This window comes from Homalodisca vitripennis, chromosome 8 (assembly GCF_021130785.1).
Source record: "Homalodisca vitripennis isolate AUS2020 chromosome 8, UT_GWSS_2.1, whole genome shotgun sequence".
NCBI lineage: Eukaryota > Metazoa > Arthropoda > Insecta > Hemiptera > Cicadellidae > Homalodisca > Homalodisca vitripennis.
Window position 1 is genome coordinate 66,143,943 of NC_060214.1, and position 18,571 is coordinate 66,162,513.

Genomic DNA, 18,571 nt, shown 5'->3' on the forward strand with positions numbered 1-18,571 from the left:
AAATTGAAGTGAAAATGTCTTTTTTCAGGTTAAGGCTATTTTAGCCTTCTTTTTCACTCAAACTCCAGATATTATACACCCTTGTTTAAAAAATATTAATAACAATTAGTTACAAACTAATAAACATAATAAACAAATTGGAAAAAAATAAAGAAGCTCTGTACACTATTTATTACATACCATTAATATAAAAGAAATACGTTACAATTTAAATATATTCAGTTACTCTCTTACAAACTAAACAGTATACTTAACAAATGGGAAATTAATATGAACTATCTATAAAACATTAATATAAAACAAAATAAATTAAAACTTAAATGTATTTAGTTCATCAATCCAATTACTGATAGACTAGAAAAGTTATTAGTTATTATACTTATGTAGAAACTCAATCATTCAACCATTCACACCACCTGACCACACGCAACCCACAGACACCACCGACCACCACCCCTACACGACCCGCAACAAGTCCTTGATCCATCGCCCCAAAGCAGGAATCGGGTACGGCTCTCAATATTTTATTTCTAGGCGCGAAGTTAGGACTATAATGTCCTCTCTACCATTTAACCTAAAAAAAATAAATACAATTATAAATCATAAATCTATTATAAGTTTATGTGTAAAGGTGGGAACCATTTCCACGTACAATTTTAAATCTAAAATATGTGGCTTGACTCAAATTCACACGAAACTCGTGTAACTCATTTCCATTTAGAAATGGTGTAAAATTGTTATTGTTCTGCACTGAGTGGTTTATAATAGCATGAGTAGATAATTGAAGGGTTGGAAAACTTGCCACTTTCAGCAACAGAACTGGGAAGTTTAGTTAAAAGCTGGATTACAGCAAGTTTCATACGGAACGTTTATCTTACGTCTTGCGCTACTTTTTAGCTACGCACACAATCAGATCTCAGCAAATCGAAAGGATACATTTCTGATCTGGAAAGTAGAACGCTAATACTTCCCTTTCTGCTGCCCTTATAATGGATCCAATCTTCATACAATGATCAAAGGGCTGAAGAGGGATATCAATTTCTGTTCGGCGCATGTGGGGGAGGAGGCAAGCTGAGATTATGTGATACACACTTGTTCATAATTTTGTTCTAAAGCTGATACACAATAAAAGTGTATTTTTTTATATTCGCTTTTTTTACTTTCTATACTTATTTATTTTGGTTGCAGATTTACAAAGTGTACTTTTCCATTGTGTATTATGCACTTGATAGTTGTACTCGTATATGTAGCGTCTTAGAATTTCTTTGAAATTTTTTATAAATAACAAGCAAACTTGATGTTTACCATTTTTCCAAGTGAAGTCAATATAAATTTTTGATAGTGCTCCTTTCTTGCTCCAATTTAATTAATATACTTTAAATATTTTAGTTTTATATTTTTCTCAGTATATTATTCTTGAAAGTTTTGATATGGGATTCAGAAATTATAATGTTTCTGTATCAACTTTATTGACCTTTATATTGTATTGCTGACCTCTGTTGTTGCTATAGAATCTTTCTGTTCAGAATCACTTTGTTTTAAATCTTCAGATCTTGCTGATTCCGCCATCATTGGTACTAATCTTTGGCAACCATCTTCATTTTTTTATTTGTTAATCACTCCAGCTGTGAAAAGTTACTCCTGAAAAAAACTTCTTCCATTATGACTAAAATTAATAAATCTTTGTCTTCCAACACTAGAGATTGAAACCTTTTTTTTGTGTTCAATTACTTTCTTAAAGAATGTTTTAATAGTAAAGAAAATTGTACACAATATAATTACAGTTACATTTTAAGTAATGCAACTGAGTTATATATATTTAGAGATAATATCCTATAATCTATACTATTAGGCCATGTAATTAATGAAAAATTAATGATCTGTTGTGTGTTTTACTCTGTTTTATCTGTTCTTTGTAATTTTGTTTTATGACTGCACATCCATATGTTTAATTAATTTAACCACTATTTTACATATGTAGTCTTGAAAGCAAAGAGTAAACTTGATAGTAACAAAATTTCGTATTTAATTTTTTTTCTGAAATCACCGTTGAACACAGAGTAAGAAAATGTCCAGATAAGAAAATTAAAAGTTTTATTAAAAATATACTTTTAACTGTACATTTTAGCAAATATTTAGTGTGCAGTGGATGACAAATACTGTAATGCTGATATAAAAGACAAAGTTGCAATCTAACTTTTACTATAAATTTAAAGACTACTATAAAACCCATCTTAGTTGTCTTTTGACAGAAGTAGGCTTCTCAGACTGGGGAAACAAGGCAAAATCAACAACAGCACAAAAATACTAAAACCAGACTAAATTACAATATAATATATGTTTTGTAATATATTTAACATGGATTACCATATCCACGCTGTTATGACAGCTTATTACATTTTAATTATAGTTCAATAATTGAATGTTCCATTTTATCAAAAATCTAATTGGCATAGTACTTTTGGTTACTACACTTCAAATGTAGCAAGACAGTTGAAATAACCAGAATCATATTGAAACTGTTTGTAACCATTATTATCAGAAGATAGAATATAATATAAGTGTGAGAATGTTTTGTGTTCTCTCTTATTTGAAGTTCTCAATCTCTCGAAATGTGTCGACATAAGGTCCCAAAAGGATTTGTAATGGAGATGAATCAATTCTGACGTTGCTTTGGAAACTGTGTCGAAAGGAAATAAGCTAGTATGAGACTGGACATTGGTTCCTGGGTCGAAAATTGCAGAGTTATTGCAGGGGAAATGAGCCGTAATAACTGATTGTAATTGAATGTCTGTATATGGCTTTTCTGTATAGAGCCACCTCTCTGAGTCCTACTCTGCCGGTCTATGTAATCAATGTAATCACTTTTTATCGTACCTGTCAATGTTATACAGTTGAATATGGACTTAGTGGACTATGAATCCTGTCATGTTTCAGTTTGAATTAAAACTGTATAACTTTATAAATAAATCATTCACTATATAGAATTAAAGTATTATAAATTACGAACATAAAGGATGTATTGCAATAGAATTTACAAAAGTATAAACTATAACCTTGCATACTATAGTATAAAGTGAAAGATTAAAATAATAAAAAAATTGAATATTCGTTTTATAACTCAAAATATTAATCACCTGAGAAATAGGTACATTTTAAGAGTTTTAAAGTTTAAACTAAGAATAAAAAAATTTAATGCTCATTTTAGAGTTGGTCGAAATTTTTGCTTTTAGCATTAAATTTAAATTTGCACTAAACGAGTTCTTGCATGTAATTAAAATGTTAAATTAAAAAAAGAAACTGTATCTCAGAATTAACTGAACGATAAGTGGATGCTGTAAGATTGTTAATTAATATTTAAAATGTAAAACTGAATATTTTCAAAGTTTTATTTTCAGAAAGAAAGTATTACGTCAACTAAAATAATATATTTAATCAAGAACTACTTGCATAAGGTCTCTTTTGTTTCAAAATGTTTTAAGTAAATTAATTATCCACTGTAATTTAGTACTGTTTGTGTGCAGACAGTCAGAAATGAAACATTATTCTAGTTGTAATATTCTTTTTGGAATTTATTTTCTATGAAATGATTCATGTTGGTTCTTTAGTAATTACTTATGGGTTTCCTGATACAGTATTAATTCGATACAAATGAAAACGTAGTAGGAAACGATCGTTATACATAAAACGTAATTCATATGCTGGATGTCAACTTATGAGTCTTTCTCCTTAAACCTTAAATTGAGTTCTCCTGAAATATGTACAAATTGTAACTTATTTTGTTCTTTCCATGAGATCCTCAATATTTTCTATTTCACTAACATATTATAATCCTTGATACTGTTTAAAAGATCAAACCAATCCATATTATAAACTGTTTTAGTATAATACTGTTATAAATGAAAGAAACCGTCTGATGTAAAAGAGATGAAATGTTTATTAGAAATTCTAGATGTGTAAAACATAGCGTATAAAAGAAAACTTAAAATAGTAAGGAAATGTATCAAAAGTTACTGGTAAACACACAAAACTGGCATTCCAAAACTTGTGTCATCAATTAACAACAGATAAAATTAGTCTTCAGGATTTTTATAGTAACTGCTGTATATTACTATACTATACGTTGATGTTTTTCTAATGAAATTGACAAATTTTTATTGAAACATCAAATGTGATACACCAGTCTCGGGTACTGGATTAATCTTTATTTTAAAATACTGAACCAAGCTAAACATATAAAATATTTGGTTTTCTGTGAATGTGCTTCCAATTCTAAACTTCACTTCTCCTCTGCACCACTTGAACCGTGAATTTTTCAGTTGTTTTTATTTTACTACAAAACAATTTTGAAATCATACTCATTAGTAAATGAATATTCTTACTCATGAGATGCAGCAATATTCAACATTATATTAATATGTGAGAAAATGTCCGAACCGAGCACTGGGTATAAATAAATGTATTACAATTCTCTAATTAAAAATGTAATATTTAAATGAAAGAATCCATTCCATAGATCACTTTATTTCAAAGCAGCTTTGAATTCAGATGTAAACAAAAGTTGCTGAGAGAGAATATTTTAACATTCAGTAATTTTCAACCGCGAGTGAAACAGGAAAGGTATTCACACTGTCTCTCTCTCTCTTTCTGTTATATTGAAAAACTTTGCAACAAACACCTTATTTGAAAAAAGCTTTTTAAATAATGAGTATTATAAAGAAAATCTTGAATAAAATAACTGAGTCTTTATCAGGATACGTTTATTGTCAGATTGTCATAGTTAAAATCCGTTGATAAACTAAAGAGCATAAAAATGTGTCCCTTTGTGTTTCTTTTTCAGTTTCATTAAACTTACTATAACTTAAATAACTACAATTTTCATACTTTTGTTTTTGGTATTCACAAATTAAATCGTTAAACTGGCAACATTTGATTGATGATAAAATAACATGTAAATTAATGCTGGGTGCATCAAGGGTAAGAAGTTATCCACTCTCTGAAAGTAGTAAATAACTTCAAGTAAAGTATCGTAAAGTAGTAAATAATTTAGGTGCAAAACATCCAATTATATTAAACTAAATTACAATGTCATTGAATTGTATCCCTTAGGTTTGAAATATTGTTGAGAAGTTTCTTGTTAGCAAAGGCAATTTAGGAAAATATGATTATAGTACAAATTGAATACTTCTGTAATTGATTTATTGTAACATTTTCAGGAGAGGTGTAGACTTTGTAGTTTGTTTTACTCAAAACTAAATTATGAATAACGCTGTCTTACTACTAGAACAAGTGTGACATTTTTACCTCCCTACTAATCGGCAATTATTGTTCAGTCCCTTCGCAGAATTTCATAATCACGCTTTGTGTAAACTCTCAAATAAAAATTAGAATAAACATTGTCTACTCTTGGGATACAAAACACTCTACATTGTACGCACTTTGCTTACCAAACCAAAAAATCTATACTGAAATGTAAGGATAAACCTGTATGGACATAAACTACAAGATTCTATCATATTTATCTCTTAATACTTTAGATACAAAACATCCAATTATATTAAACTAAATTACAATGTCATTGAATCGTATCCCTTGGGTTGGAAATATTGTTGGGAAGTATCTTGTTAGCAAAGGCAATTTAGGAAAATATGATTATAGTACAAATTGAATGCTTCTGTAATCGATTTATTGTAACATTGTCAGGAGAGGTGTAGACTTTGTAGTTTGTTTTATTCAAAACTAAATTATGAATAACGCTGTTTTACTACTAGAACAAGTGTGACATTTTTACCTCCCTACTAATCGGCAATTATTGAATAGAGCATTATTTTCAACGTTATTATTTAGCTCACCAGAAAAAGAAAAGAAACAGATTTTAATAGACTGTAACCCTCTGCATAATATTCTGTCCTGGTTAAGATTTTCACAAATAGCTTTATATCGGTTCAGTTTCTATTAATTTATTATACTTCAATTAGAGTTTGTACACATTTATTTTTTACCACACAGTAGAAACATTTATTCTCCCTCTAGAGGATTTTATGGAGTAATTCAATTCTACAATTTATTTCGTTTTTTGACAATTATTAATTGACAATTAAAACGAATACTCGCACATATACAGTTCCATTTATTTCTTTAAGTTTGAAGGGTTACATCTTTTTCACTTACTGAAATAATCTCAATTTCTACCGTTTCAATATTCTTCCTGTCCCAATTGTTGTGCTTGCTTGGTATTGTTGTTGCTCAAAATGTATACAAAAGTAAATGTCTTTTTTTCTGTTTCAGACCGGTATCGGCATATGCCCTCTTCTTCAGGGACACACAAGCCGCCATCAAGGGGCAAAACCCCAATGCGAGCTTTGGAGAGGTCTCCAAGATTGTTGCGTCAATGTGGGACGCCCTGGATACGGAACACAAAAATGTAAATACAATTCCCGTCCATGTCATGTATGATAATGTTTGGCGTTACCCAACATCAATTTTAAAATTTTTTTGTGTAATTTGCAAGACTTAGGAAATTTTATGAGTCACAACTACCAGTAGGTCAAGCTGTAAAATAAGCTTTCTACATTGTATTATTACTAAATACCATATTACAAGTTTGGCTGCACAGTACTTTGAAGAGCCATATTGTTATTGTACAATTGCCCAATGGTCAATGAATTTCTTGATTTTTGGAATACTGCCTAGACAAGTAAATAACATTTTGAATATAATCTAGCGTATTACATTAGGTGAGTTAATTATTTTGTTATTGGTAGGGAGGTGTATGTATTAAATAGGTACCACATAAAGTTCTATAAAATTAAGACAAATTATCTAAAAATATATCCATATAAAGAGAACAACATAAGTGTGAAGTTTAAATTTTGCTGCTCTGTAACTTTTGTTCGACTTTTCACATAGTCACTGCTACACCTTTGCCTTTCTGCAAAAAACATTTTTACTTTATTGAGTTTCATATAGGCATTACAATTTCTTTACCCATTTGAATATTTCTAAACAAGTTACAATTGTAGTCGACAATTTCATACTCAGACTATGAAATTTACATGTGTTATTATTAGTTACTAAACAAAATTTTTAATACTTTCATAACGGTGACGGCTTAAACATGGCTTCCTTGGAAATGGCAAGTAATTACCGACTTAGCGCTAAGATTTCCCACTGACTCCTTAATGGGGTTGTTATTCTCGGAATAAACAGCCTCTAATTACAGTTTCTATGAATATATTTAAAAGTACTTATGATAGTATTTCACCGAGAATATCAAGCCATTACTTTTCCTATCTGAAGAAGGTTCTTGTGCCTTTTGTACAGTTTTATGTCGTCGTGCCCAACTTAGTTACCTACATCTAATTACCACAACACAACTACATTTTTATACATTCAACATCGCTAGTACATCATTTTGTGCAATTATGAAAATGTAATAATAAAGTCAGCATACTATATTACTGGTAAACAAAATATAAGTACTGTATTCCCAAATTATTTGTACATTAATTAAAATGGATTTATTTTCAGTGAGTTACTATATTTTTAGTAGAAACTAACCTAATAAAATTATCAATCTGGTAAAACAGTCCCCTTTCAGGATGAGGTAGCAGTTTATCTGCTAATTTAATGAAAAAGGTGAGCAGGCATATATCTGCCCACCTGCTGACTTTTTTGTAATACTCATGTCGTATTTTCGTTATTACAAAAATACGACAAACAAAAATTATGTTGTTGTATATCCTTAGATCCTTACAAAAGCATTTCATAACTTATATTTGCAGTGCAATATAACATGCAGTGTCAATTTGGTAGTAATGTTACATTTCTTTTATAAAACCTTATTTTTTAACTCATGCTAGTAACATTTTTTATTTTAATTGAAATGAATGTAAGGAATAGAATAATGTTAATTGAAACAGTAAAAACTGTTGTTGTTGTAGTAAACTAGTGGTAAACTTTAACAAAATTCAAGTAAATATATGATTTTCAAACCGTTCTACTGAAAAACAGTATTAAAAACATGACCATGTCATAGACAATTCAATTATGTATAATTTATGTATTTACAATACTTAGTAATCTACTTACGATTTATTTATGACTACTAGACTTGCCCCATTTTCACTGTTGTCTTCTTTGTATGTCCATTATGAAATTTGGTCAGTTCAAAAAATGCGTACCTAAAAATTTTCAAAAATTTGTTTACATTCTGAAAGAGTTAAAATGTTACCATGTTCTATTACTGTATGTATTATACGTTTAGTATGCAATTTAAATTTGAAACACACAATGTACTTTAGAAGACAAAGGTCGTCTGAAATGTTGCTCGTGGAATGCACAAAGGGTGCTTTGAGAGGGAAAGGAAATTGAGAAAATGTAAAACAGGAAGGGAGGGCTGAATGCACCTTTAGAAGAAATTTCAATGTAAGATATAATCAAAGATTCAGTACGATGTTTTGAGTGTGTGTGTTTGTGTGAGAGAAAGAGGGGAAGGTGGAGGGGAAGAAGAAGAGATGAAATAAGCAACAGATAGCAACTCCCCCTCCTTAGGAATGGTAATCTATTTGAACTCATTCTTTATTCACATGCTAATAAAAGAACTGCAGACTTTTCTAAAGCTTTTCGCTTGAGGGGAAGAAATGTGTTCCCGTTATAAAAGAATTTGTGAAGAGATGTAAATAATGTAAACATACATAAAGTGTGCTTACCGGATGTTTCAGACCATTTATAATTTCGGTTCATCCCATTTCATTCACTCTGTATTACTGGGATATAACAAGGCTCGGTGTATATACTAAAAAACATTCAACCATACATTTAGGTAATGTAACCTAGTAGGGAATAATTTTATCGATACAAAGTCACATATAGCAGTCATAACTATAAATTTTGCATCCTATTATTTTAATGCCAAAGATGAAATATAAATCAGTACCTGTTTTTCTGGAAAGCAACATTTTTATGTTACTAGTCCACTTATCAGATGACATTGAGTTCCTATATATGGAACTGAAAAGATTCCCAGAATCAATAAATAAAAGAGCTTTACGTATAAACTCAAAAATTACACTTTATAAAGTAGGATTTGCTAAAGAAAAATGGGTTTTTTTCTAGGAGATTCATAATAAAATAAATGTATGGATTTTGAAGTTATACCTTTGCATGTTAACGGACATCATTGTGACAGAAAAGCACCAATGAGGTTATTTAGTGTTTACAAGTATTTAAAGCAAGTGTTCTTTTTTCCAGGTATATAAGAAGAAGACTGAAGCGGCCAAAAAGGATTATTTGAAAGCTTTAGCGGCTTATCGAGCAAGCTTAGTCTCTAAAGTGAGTACAACAGAAATGCAAACATTGGATCTTGACATACAATTATTGAGAAATGAGAAGAGTTTTCAGCAACTTGAATATTATATGACACTGGTGGCTTTACATTACTGATTTAGAATTAAATTTGTTGGACCCTAAGACCTCAGATACTCTGGATTATGGGTTTTCAGACTGTTTTTACAACTCAAACTCTACTCTAAACAACAAATATCTCTGAGCCTTCTCAGGCCTTTTTAATTTGTGGCAACCATAAATTTATTTGTACCATTGTGTAAAAACTTGCAATTTTTAGAAGCAATCATGAATTTTTCAAATGAAAATTCTCTTTACTTAAAACAAATTACAGCTTACATTTTTTAATTTATTCCATCCATTCATCGGTGAATACAGAAATTAAATCAAATCTGATATCGATCTTTCCTGATTATTTTTATTTAAATAACTAGAATACATTTTTCAAAGTGAAAGTACCACCTGAATAATTTTAAGTTCATAGTAATACTTTTTGGTTCACCAATCCGTTGATGTCTGCAGGGTGCTGGAGAACAGGACAACATGTACGGAGCTTACGGTGGGTACGGAGGAGGGTACAGTGGGTACTCCCCACCTACTGGGCTCCCTTCCCCGCCCATGCCTGCCCCCTCCCCTCAGCAGATGACAACACTCACCAACATGAATAAGAAGCCCCACATGATGGCTGACAACAGGGCAACCAACCAACAACAGCAACAGCAACACAGTCAGCAGGTCTGTCCGATGTTTTTGTCTAGTTTCCAAGTATTTCTTGTAGATGTGTTGGATAGGATAAATGAAAAAAGTCCAAAAAATTGAAAAAAAAATAGCTGTTTTATGCATGTTTTATGATATGTGTAGAACTGTTATATGTTTGAATTACTGAATTAGAAATCTCTCTAAATCAGATTTTGAAATCTACAAAAAATATTAGGTGTCACATTGTTCTGTTGGTTGCTCATACTAATCCAACTAGGAAACATTCAGTCTTAACAAGAAAAGAATACATCTCATTCACCAAATAGTCTTGGAGAACTCATCACAGTGGTCCTTCATCTGTTTAAGTATTTGGTACGTGAGTTGTGCAGAATGTAAGGTTAAGAGGCACATAGCTTATGTGGAATATTTTCACGGGGGAAGTTGGTACCACTACATTGTAGTGAGAAGCCAGCAGAAACAAATTTACCGTCCCAATCATCAGTAGGCCATTGACTGATGTGTTTAAGGTTAGAGATGGCCATTTTCATTTCGTTTCCTGCTAAATGTGAAGTGCCCATTGTAATACGCTACTTAAATGTATGAATGGAGCTGCGATTGATTACAAAGTCATCACATTTGTGAACAAGACACAGCGTACGACAAAATTAGTTGCAGAATTTCATTGCAGAAATATGTTTGCAAAGTATTTTTATCAACCATTATTCCATCAGTTCTTTTAAAAATTTTAAATGATCATAGGAAATCAATAAAACTAGATTAATTGATTTTTATGGACATAAGTGAAAAGGTATTAAAATAGCAAACCTACATGCATGTATGGAGTAAGAAAGAAATACTACTGGTGGTCTGAGAACTAAAGGGAACTTGCTAAATATGCCTTGTGTTATATGGTATAATAGAAAATTCTAAGAATATATAATATAACATATATCAATTAGTTGAATGTCTTATTGTCTCCCTGATTCTATCGTGATTTTCTTCCATCCTCATTTTTAAGTAAAATCTATTGAGAGCTTGTAGATTGCTAAAGTAGATGCTTGCTTCTCAGGGCATGATGGGTGGCCATATGGGACAGCAACAGCAACTACCGCAACAACAACAGCAACCATCACAACAACCTCAAACAAACAACATCGGCTCAAACTACATGCAACAACAGCAGGTATTAGGCTCTAAAAGTTTTACTTAGCATTAACGAAGGTATGTTAATCAACATTCAAGCTAATCCGGGAATGTTTGTAATATAGTTTGATGTCAAAATGTTAAATGAACTAGAGGTTTTATATGTAGTGTTTGTTCGGTAAAAACTGTGTAATTTACAAATACAGTATTGTAAATAAAAAACATAATTTATGCCACAGTTAAGTTACAAGAAACAAAAATGCTAACTTTTCAATATCCACTTTCAGATCTCTACTTTATGTGGATGAATAAAGTTTACATAATATTATTTAGAAACAAAATAAAGTTGACAAATTGTACCAAAATGATGCAACATGCTAGTCTGGAACATTTAGTATTACGTGTTTTCTAAGTCTTATAAGAAACATTAATTTGGCATGTTTTAAACTTAAGTGTATCATGATACGTAATCACTATTAGTGAAGATGTATGAATTTGAGTACATCAGAAAATCTTGAACTCACAGCTGAAATAAGTTTACTCAACCTCAAAATATTCTTCACATGATTGGAATTTTTGTGTCATTCATAAAAAACAGTTGATTTTTACATTCTATTTTTGTTTAAATATTTGGCACCTAATTTTCACTTCAAAATAATAACTTATAATCATTAATTGTACAATATTTAAAGTTTATTACAGCTGATTATGTATCAACTTTAGTATGGATCTCGATTGAGACCAAAACAAAGTTTGAAAAAATGCTTTAGTGACTAGAACATTTTGAGCCAGTTGTGTGTACCTCGGTTTCTATATTAAATGTTTATCCTTTCAGTTGTATTAATGTCACTGTCATGGATCTGTTAAAACAGTGGAAATGATAAAGCAATTCTCAGAATATAATTGTCTTAAAGATGAATAATTGTAGCTGCAGAGTAAGTGTAGTGGTATTAGCGCTTAGTTGGTAGCCCATGGATGGAAGCTCCAATAATTGAGCTGGTTAGTGGTCTTGGTGTTACAGGGGGGCGGTGGGTCAGAACCCCAGCAGTCAGTGAGCCACCCTCTCAACAACAACAACCACCCTCTACAGTGTATCCGCCACGGCTGTCCCAATCCTGCCACCACCAACCCGGAGTGGGAGGACGAGTATTGCAGTAATGAGTGTGTCGTCACCCACTGCAGGTCCGTGCACGACACAGTCTAATGTATAATTAGTACAAGGATAAGTTAGGTATAAACAGGACTTGGTGTTCACGGTTGGAGTATCAGTAGGAATATTGGTTGTGGGTGTGAGTGGAGTGGACTGGTGATGTCTATACCACACCATAGCAATTATCAACCGTGCCTGTGCAGTTTGTTGTTGATTTTTCAATGAACAAAGTGTCAAGTTTAATTAATTAATTTCTCATATGACTTTACTCTGCACTGTTTGGGGAAGAACTTTGGTACCTTCAGATATCATGATCAAATATTTAATAGTGATTTTCACAAATATAACACCAGACAAAGTAAAGATTTTGCCATTCCCACTCATCATTCGGCATTTTTTTGCAAGAAACCTCAGTATGCAGGAATTAAATTTTTTAACAAAATTCCAGAACATATTAAGGCTGAACCATCATTAAATAAGTTTAAAAAAATACTTAAGGATTACCTAACAATCAAAGTATTATACTCTTTTAAGGAATTATAAATGCAATAAAGTAAAATTAGCCTAATTTTAAGAAATGTTGAATACTTAAGTTAATGACACTATTCAATGTATTGACTGTAATACCTATGAATAAAGAATTATCTTAATCTGAATCTGAATCTGAACCTTGCACTACAATTGTGAGACTTCTAAGTTAGGAAACAGGCTTCAAAGTGCAAAAATAGAATCTCAAACCGTGTCAAAGTCCAGGTAGAAGTTTTACATTTTTAATCTAACTGAAGATGACCCAAGACTGTACGTTTTTTTTAAATATTGATGTAGTAAAACAAGTTATATGGTTATAAGCATTCAATTATCAATTTTTTGATCTCAGCAAATTGGGTGCAAAGTAGATGAAAGGACAAATCTATACTACCCAAACTTGACATATAAGCTAAGCCTCCACTTGGATTCTCATTTCTGCTATCGTTACAAAGAATGAAATTTATTGATCTGAATGGAGTAAGAACGTATATAGATAACGAAAACAATTAATTGTGAGGATTGAAAGATACCGATCCAACTTTTGGCATTCCAGTAAGTTACAATGACAGAGTGGATGTATATGTATCCTCTAGACACCTAGTGACATTTTTGATTGATATTTGTCCTGATTTTTATTCTGCAAATATGTGCTGTCAAAGACCTGCTAAGAATTAAAAATATAGAATATGTTATGGGTAGCTACTTGTTAAGTAACTTTAAAAGTTGTGCATTGCATAATGAGGTGTTAGTGACTTTATTGCTCAAAATTAGACTTGTGTTTAATTATTGTGTGCTTCTTAATCTAAGATTGTAAAGCTAGTAGGTGTGGAATACAGAAAATATTCATGAAATTTATCTTAATATTCTCTTTCCAGGGTTCACTACTGAAGCTAAATAAAAGATGACCAACAAAATTCAAATTGATAAATAGCTTTTGAAACATAGTTTTCAAGCCATTTAAAGCAATCAGTGATTATTTGAAGTTCTGTGACATAAGCCTGATTTATCTTGTTCTGCCAATTTCACAGTCATAACTAGTTTAGTCTATTTATTTTCTAGTTTTAAAGCTAAATAGTCAACAAAACTTTGGTAAAGCACAATATTAGTAAATATATTAGTGACTGTTCTAGAACAGTATATTATGTTATATCTGTTTTTAAGTGTTTGATTGTGTCATAATAACCGATGGACTAACAGAAGACTTTGTGAATTTCAGAGACGTGTTCAACTCTTGGGTAGCCTCTAGCCAGAGTGGCCCGTCTGTGACATAAGGTGTCTGGTGTTGTTCCTCTGTAAATACCGTACAAAGACTGTGACCCCGCCCAGCCCGGCCCTCCGCCCACTGTTGCATGTTTTGCCCTTTTTCAAGTGAACGCATATTTACATATTGTAGGTAGATTAGTTGTTAGATAATTCTCATCAATATATAAGGCAAGGTATAAAATGTTTATATTTTAAAAAGTGATAAGTTAGTATTTATGTTTTATGCTCATGTTGTTAATTTAATTTTCGAGTCTATGTATAAACATTTTGTAATGATAGAGATTTATCGAGTATTTTATGAATATCGACGATTGCAAGTTAGAGATGTACAAATTGTTTTAATACCAGATCTAGATTATACCTGATGTTGTTTGATTTTGTAGGGCCACTTAGGTGATTTTTTATGTTTTATAAAGGCGTGTTGCCCTTGTAATGATAACTTGGTTACAAATCATTCCCTTCAGTTCTGGTGTTATTTTTTAAAGTGTAAAGTAATTAATTAGTAGGTTGTTTTTCCAAAAATGTACTTGTTGATATTTTGAGAAATCCATAAACGTTAAAATTACAAAAACATTATGATGTGTTTGTGTTTTCTTTGTCCTTCATTTTCTCACTATCTTCCAGGTAACGTCTGCTGCAACAGTGTTTACAGAACAAAATGAGAAATAAGAAGGTGAAGTTAGGACTATAAATGCCTCTCTAACACTTAACCTTACATTCCTGTGTCTATAGAAAGGAAAATGGTTTATTGTGTCTTCACTTCTAATACAAAAAACAAAACTATTTATTAGTCGTATTTAGGCTTAGAGGATACCCATGACCATTCCACCTTCACTATTGAACATTAACGTAAAGTAAAACAAGAAATATATAGCCAGTACGTTTTCAGGAGACACTTAGCAATTCTCTCTAGCATTTGAATTTGCTTTAAGGTCCTACAATTTAACATGTTTATTATAATCTCTCATGAAAACATTATTGTAAAATTAGTTTTGTAATTTTGGCTCTTCATTAACAATAGCACTTGGTATTTTTTTTTTATTATTTGGCATAGTATAAAATTAAATTAAACTACTTTTAATTCTAGCTAAGGACAAGACTATGACATCATAAAATGTAGAATGTAACATGCTTTAGGTTATTAAAAGAATTACTTAAATACCATAAATAATATTTTTGCATCATCACATTTGATTTAACAGTACACTATTTTTAATTCTGATTTCATTCTACTTGCTGGTTCCCTTTTATACCTTTAAGATCATCAGACAGACATTTTGAATTCAGCATGCACAAAACTACAAGAAACAAATCTTTCATTATCTTCCCATCTGATGAAGAGGCTAGATTTCAATCTTCAAAACGTGTTATATGTCAATAACAAACTTTAAACTAACAAACCTTTCAATTTATCCACAAAAATTTGGACATAGCTATTAGCTAGGGTTTCCCAGATGTGGTCTAGACCTGGAGGTTAGATTTGTTGAGTTTGATCATTGAATCTTATTAATGAGCCAATATTTGTTAACTATGCAAGCAAGTACATGGAAACTAAGAATAAGAAGGATATAAGCAAGAAAATATAATAAGATGGGTGCAAGCACCCATAAAACTCTCCACCTCTTGAATTCAGCCAAATCTAATACTTGGTACAAATGGAAAGATTTGCCTGACCGAGTAAAGTTTCTGTAGTACTAACGGTAATTTTATTCCGCTTAATGAAGTTAATTGTAGCTGCATCTCATACCAATAATTGTGATTCTTGAAAGTGGCAGAGCTGGAAGATTCAAGGTATTTGTGATTTTGAGACAACCAAATTCTGTGTCAAGTGATCGTCAAAGATTAGAAGAAGAGTTCTTCAACATAGGAATTCCACTTAACACTCAATTGTCAGTAACATAGGTCATCAGTGTCAAACAGTTGCTCTGGTGCTATAGTCCAATCATTCATTATCAAACAACCTAAAACCACTGGGTTATATACAGCATCATATGCTTTATAGAATCACCATGAATTCATTAGCAGCACTTTTATCGTGTGACCAATAGTCTCTTGAAACAGTAAATGGCCAAGGACGAAACATACAAACACTGCCATGTCATGCACATTCTGGTGGGGAAGCACATTAAGGAAATTAATGAACTTCAAATATTACCAGTCTGAAGTTCCTAACCATAGTCCAACCATGCAGTTGGGATAGATTTTAACTGTCTCTAAGTTTAAAAGCATCCATTGTACTTTGAAGTGATCTAACCCACAACTTCTCCCAAAGACACACTTAAATAGTTTTTCTCCAAAATCATGAGGAAGGATCTTGAGCTTATGCTTTGGAGATATGGGTTCAATCTTTTGTTGGTATTTCTTGACGTACTCAAACTTGAACACCACTATGAATAATGTGTTTGCAAATTGTACAATTTGCTATATGTTTAGCATTGCATCGAGAAATGGTGAAAGACAGAGTAGAGAGATATAGGCCATTGTCACACAATTTAATCTGGAAGAATACAACTACTTACTTCTTCATAACTTTAACATTATTCTCTTCAAGAGAGTGTATCATTCACGATTCTTCTACCATCCTTAGGAATGTTCCACTAGTCAAAGCAGGATTTGAAGTTTTCTTCCAAAAGCATGTTAAAAATGTTCATGGTTTTTGCTACTTTCCCACTCACAGGTTAGTAGGGTAAATATTTCAATACAACACTGCAATGTTTAGTTGAAGACAGTATGACCAATGCAGTATAGGCGCATTGTCCTGATGAAGGAATCGATACTCTCATTTTAAATGTTAATGTTGAAACCCTACAAATATTCATCAAATAGTGGTATTTACTGATCAATTCTACAACTTTTCTAAATTTTCATTCCGTTGTTGAAAATAAAGTTTGTTGCAGATTTTCAACTGTTTCTCTCTCTCTTTGAACCTTTCAAACCAGTAAAAGATTTAGGTATGTGACAAACGTTCATCACTATTTACATGCTTATTAAACAATGGGCTTCTGTGGCAAACATGCCAAGTTTTACTAAATTTTTGCTTTTTCAAAACACTATGCATGTTTCTGAAGGGCAACTGATACACAATCTGACACAAATAAAGCCCTCAGCCTGACTGAGTGGTCACCAAGTGGTGGGAATGGAGAAAAGGGATCTCATGTGAACCTTTGTTGCATCCATTCTCTAGTAATACCACTCTCCAGTAGCAGACATCTAAAGAGGGAGATAAACTTGTCCTTTCTTTTAAGGTTAAATTAGCTGCAGTAAAGTATCTTGACCTTCTTAAATTTGTTAAGCGGAACAAGTGACAAAACATAGTTTAAGGTTAAGAACCAACACTGAACACCTGAATCACCCAATTCACAGATTACTATAACTCCCTCTTGGCAAACAAGAGAAAGCCAAAGGATTGATTTGCTGGCTCTCAACTTCAAAGCCAACTTTTTGGGATGCAGCTCATAAAACCCAGTATTTCAACAGGGCAAAACAAAATTGACAATGGATCATCACCCCTTAGACTGCAATCCATATGATAACCTTGTGACCTCTCACCTACCTACCTTTTCAAACTTCATTTGATTCCCATTATGAAGTCTCGTTGATCATAAATTCTCTGCTCAGATAGACTCTTTAAAAATTCATGCAACAATTCTAACTCCTCTGAAACATTAACAATGCAAAAAAGTAGCTTACACTTCAATTCAATGCAGTTCAAACTATGTTAATTTTAGACAAAGTTACTTTTAAAAATTAATTTGTATAATGAAAGAAACAATAACTTTTAATTCTTGGTCTTGCAAACAACTAGAAGTTATTAAATGTTTCCCTCAGTACAAGTAATTAGTCATTAGTAGTTTTTGCATTCATCTTAATCGAACTTTTGGTGAAGGAAATAATATGTAAATAGATCATATCATGTAATAGTTAATTGAGATAATTCACAGTTTTATTTTATGTATACTTGTAATTTAATGAATTTTATTGATTTTTGTGTAATGTAACATTTAGTGATAGAAGTGTATTGATAAACTGAATTTGTACTTGTAATAATAAGTATAAATAATATAGTTAGAATAAGCTTATTTTGATAAAAATTTCAAAAAATTTTAATATAAAACTTTTGACATTTATTTATATTTTATATAAATGTTTTCTTAATGTACTAATCTAGAAACACTTAACCTTGTATACTTTTCTTAAGTAATTGACAATCAACTGATGTTTAAATGATAATATACATGGTAAAGTAGTGACTATCATTAAAGATTATTCAAATGCTTCATCCATTGTTAAGACTGTAACAATCTCAACAGCCATTGTCAAAGCAGATATAAAGCAAATTGATTACACCTGTTTCTCAAAGAGTTCAAGCTGAGATTTTATAGAGATGTATGACAATCACTGATGTTCTTTTATTGTGTCGTATACTTTATGGAAGTCACCAGG

General features: G+C 31.4%; 1 protein-coding gene across 2 annotated transcripts in view; it reads left to right on the top strand.

The window, feature by feature from the left end:
• The window catches only part of LOC124367656 (TOX high mobility group box family member 4-like), a 270,405-nt gene extending 255,701 nt beyond the window's left edge, over nucleotides 1-14,704 (top strand). Inside the window, exons 7-12 of one of the 2 annotated variants that reach the window (XR_006922919.1) lie at nucleotides 6,289-6,424; nucleotides 9,253-9,333; nucleotides 9,868-10,080; nucleotides 11,114-11,227; nucleotides 12,192-12,369; nucleotides 14,082-14,704. Coding sequence is in view for 1 of the 2 variants with exons in the window: in XM_046824654.1 (XP_046680610.1) it covers nucleotides 6,289-6,424; nucleotides 9,253-9,333; nucleotides 9,868-10,080; nucleotides 11,114-11,227; nucleotides 12,209-12,369; nucleotides 14,082-14,136 (760 nt within the window). In the remaining variant the exon portion in view is untranslated. The remainder of the gene's footprint in view (nucleotides 1-6,288; nucleotides 6,425-9,252; nucleotides 9,334-9,867; nucleotides 10,081-11,113; nucleotides 11,228-12,191; nucleotides 12,370-14,081) is intronic. The other variant, XM_046824654.1, reaches the window with a different exon arrangement.
• Nucleotides 14,705-18,571: the final 3,867 nt, after the last annotated feature.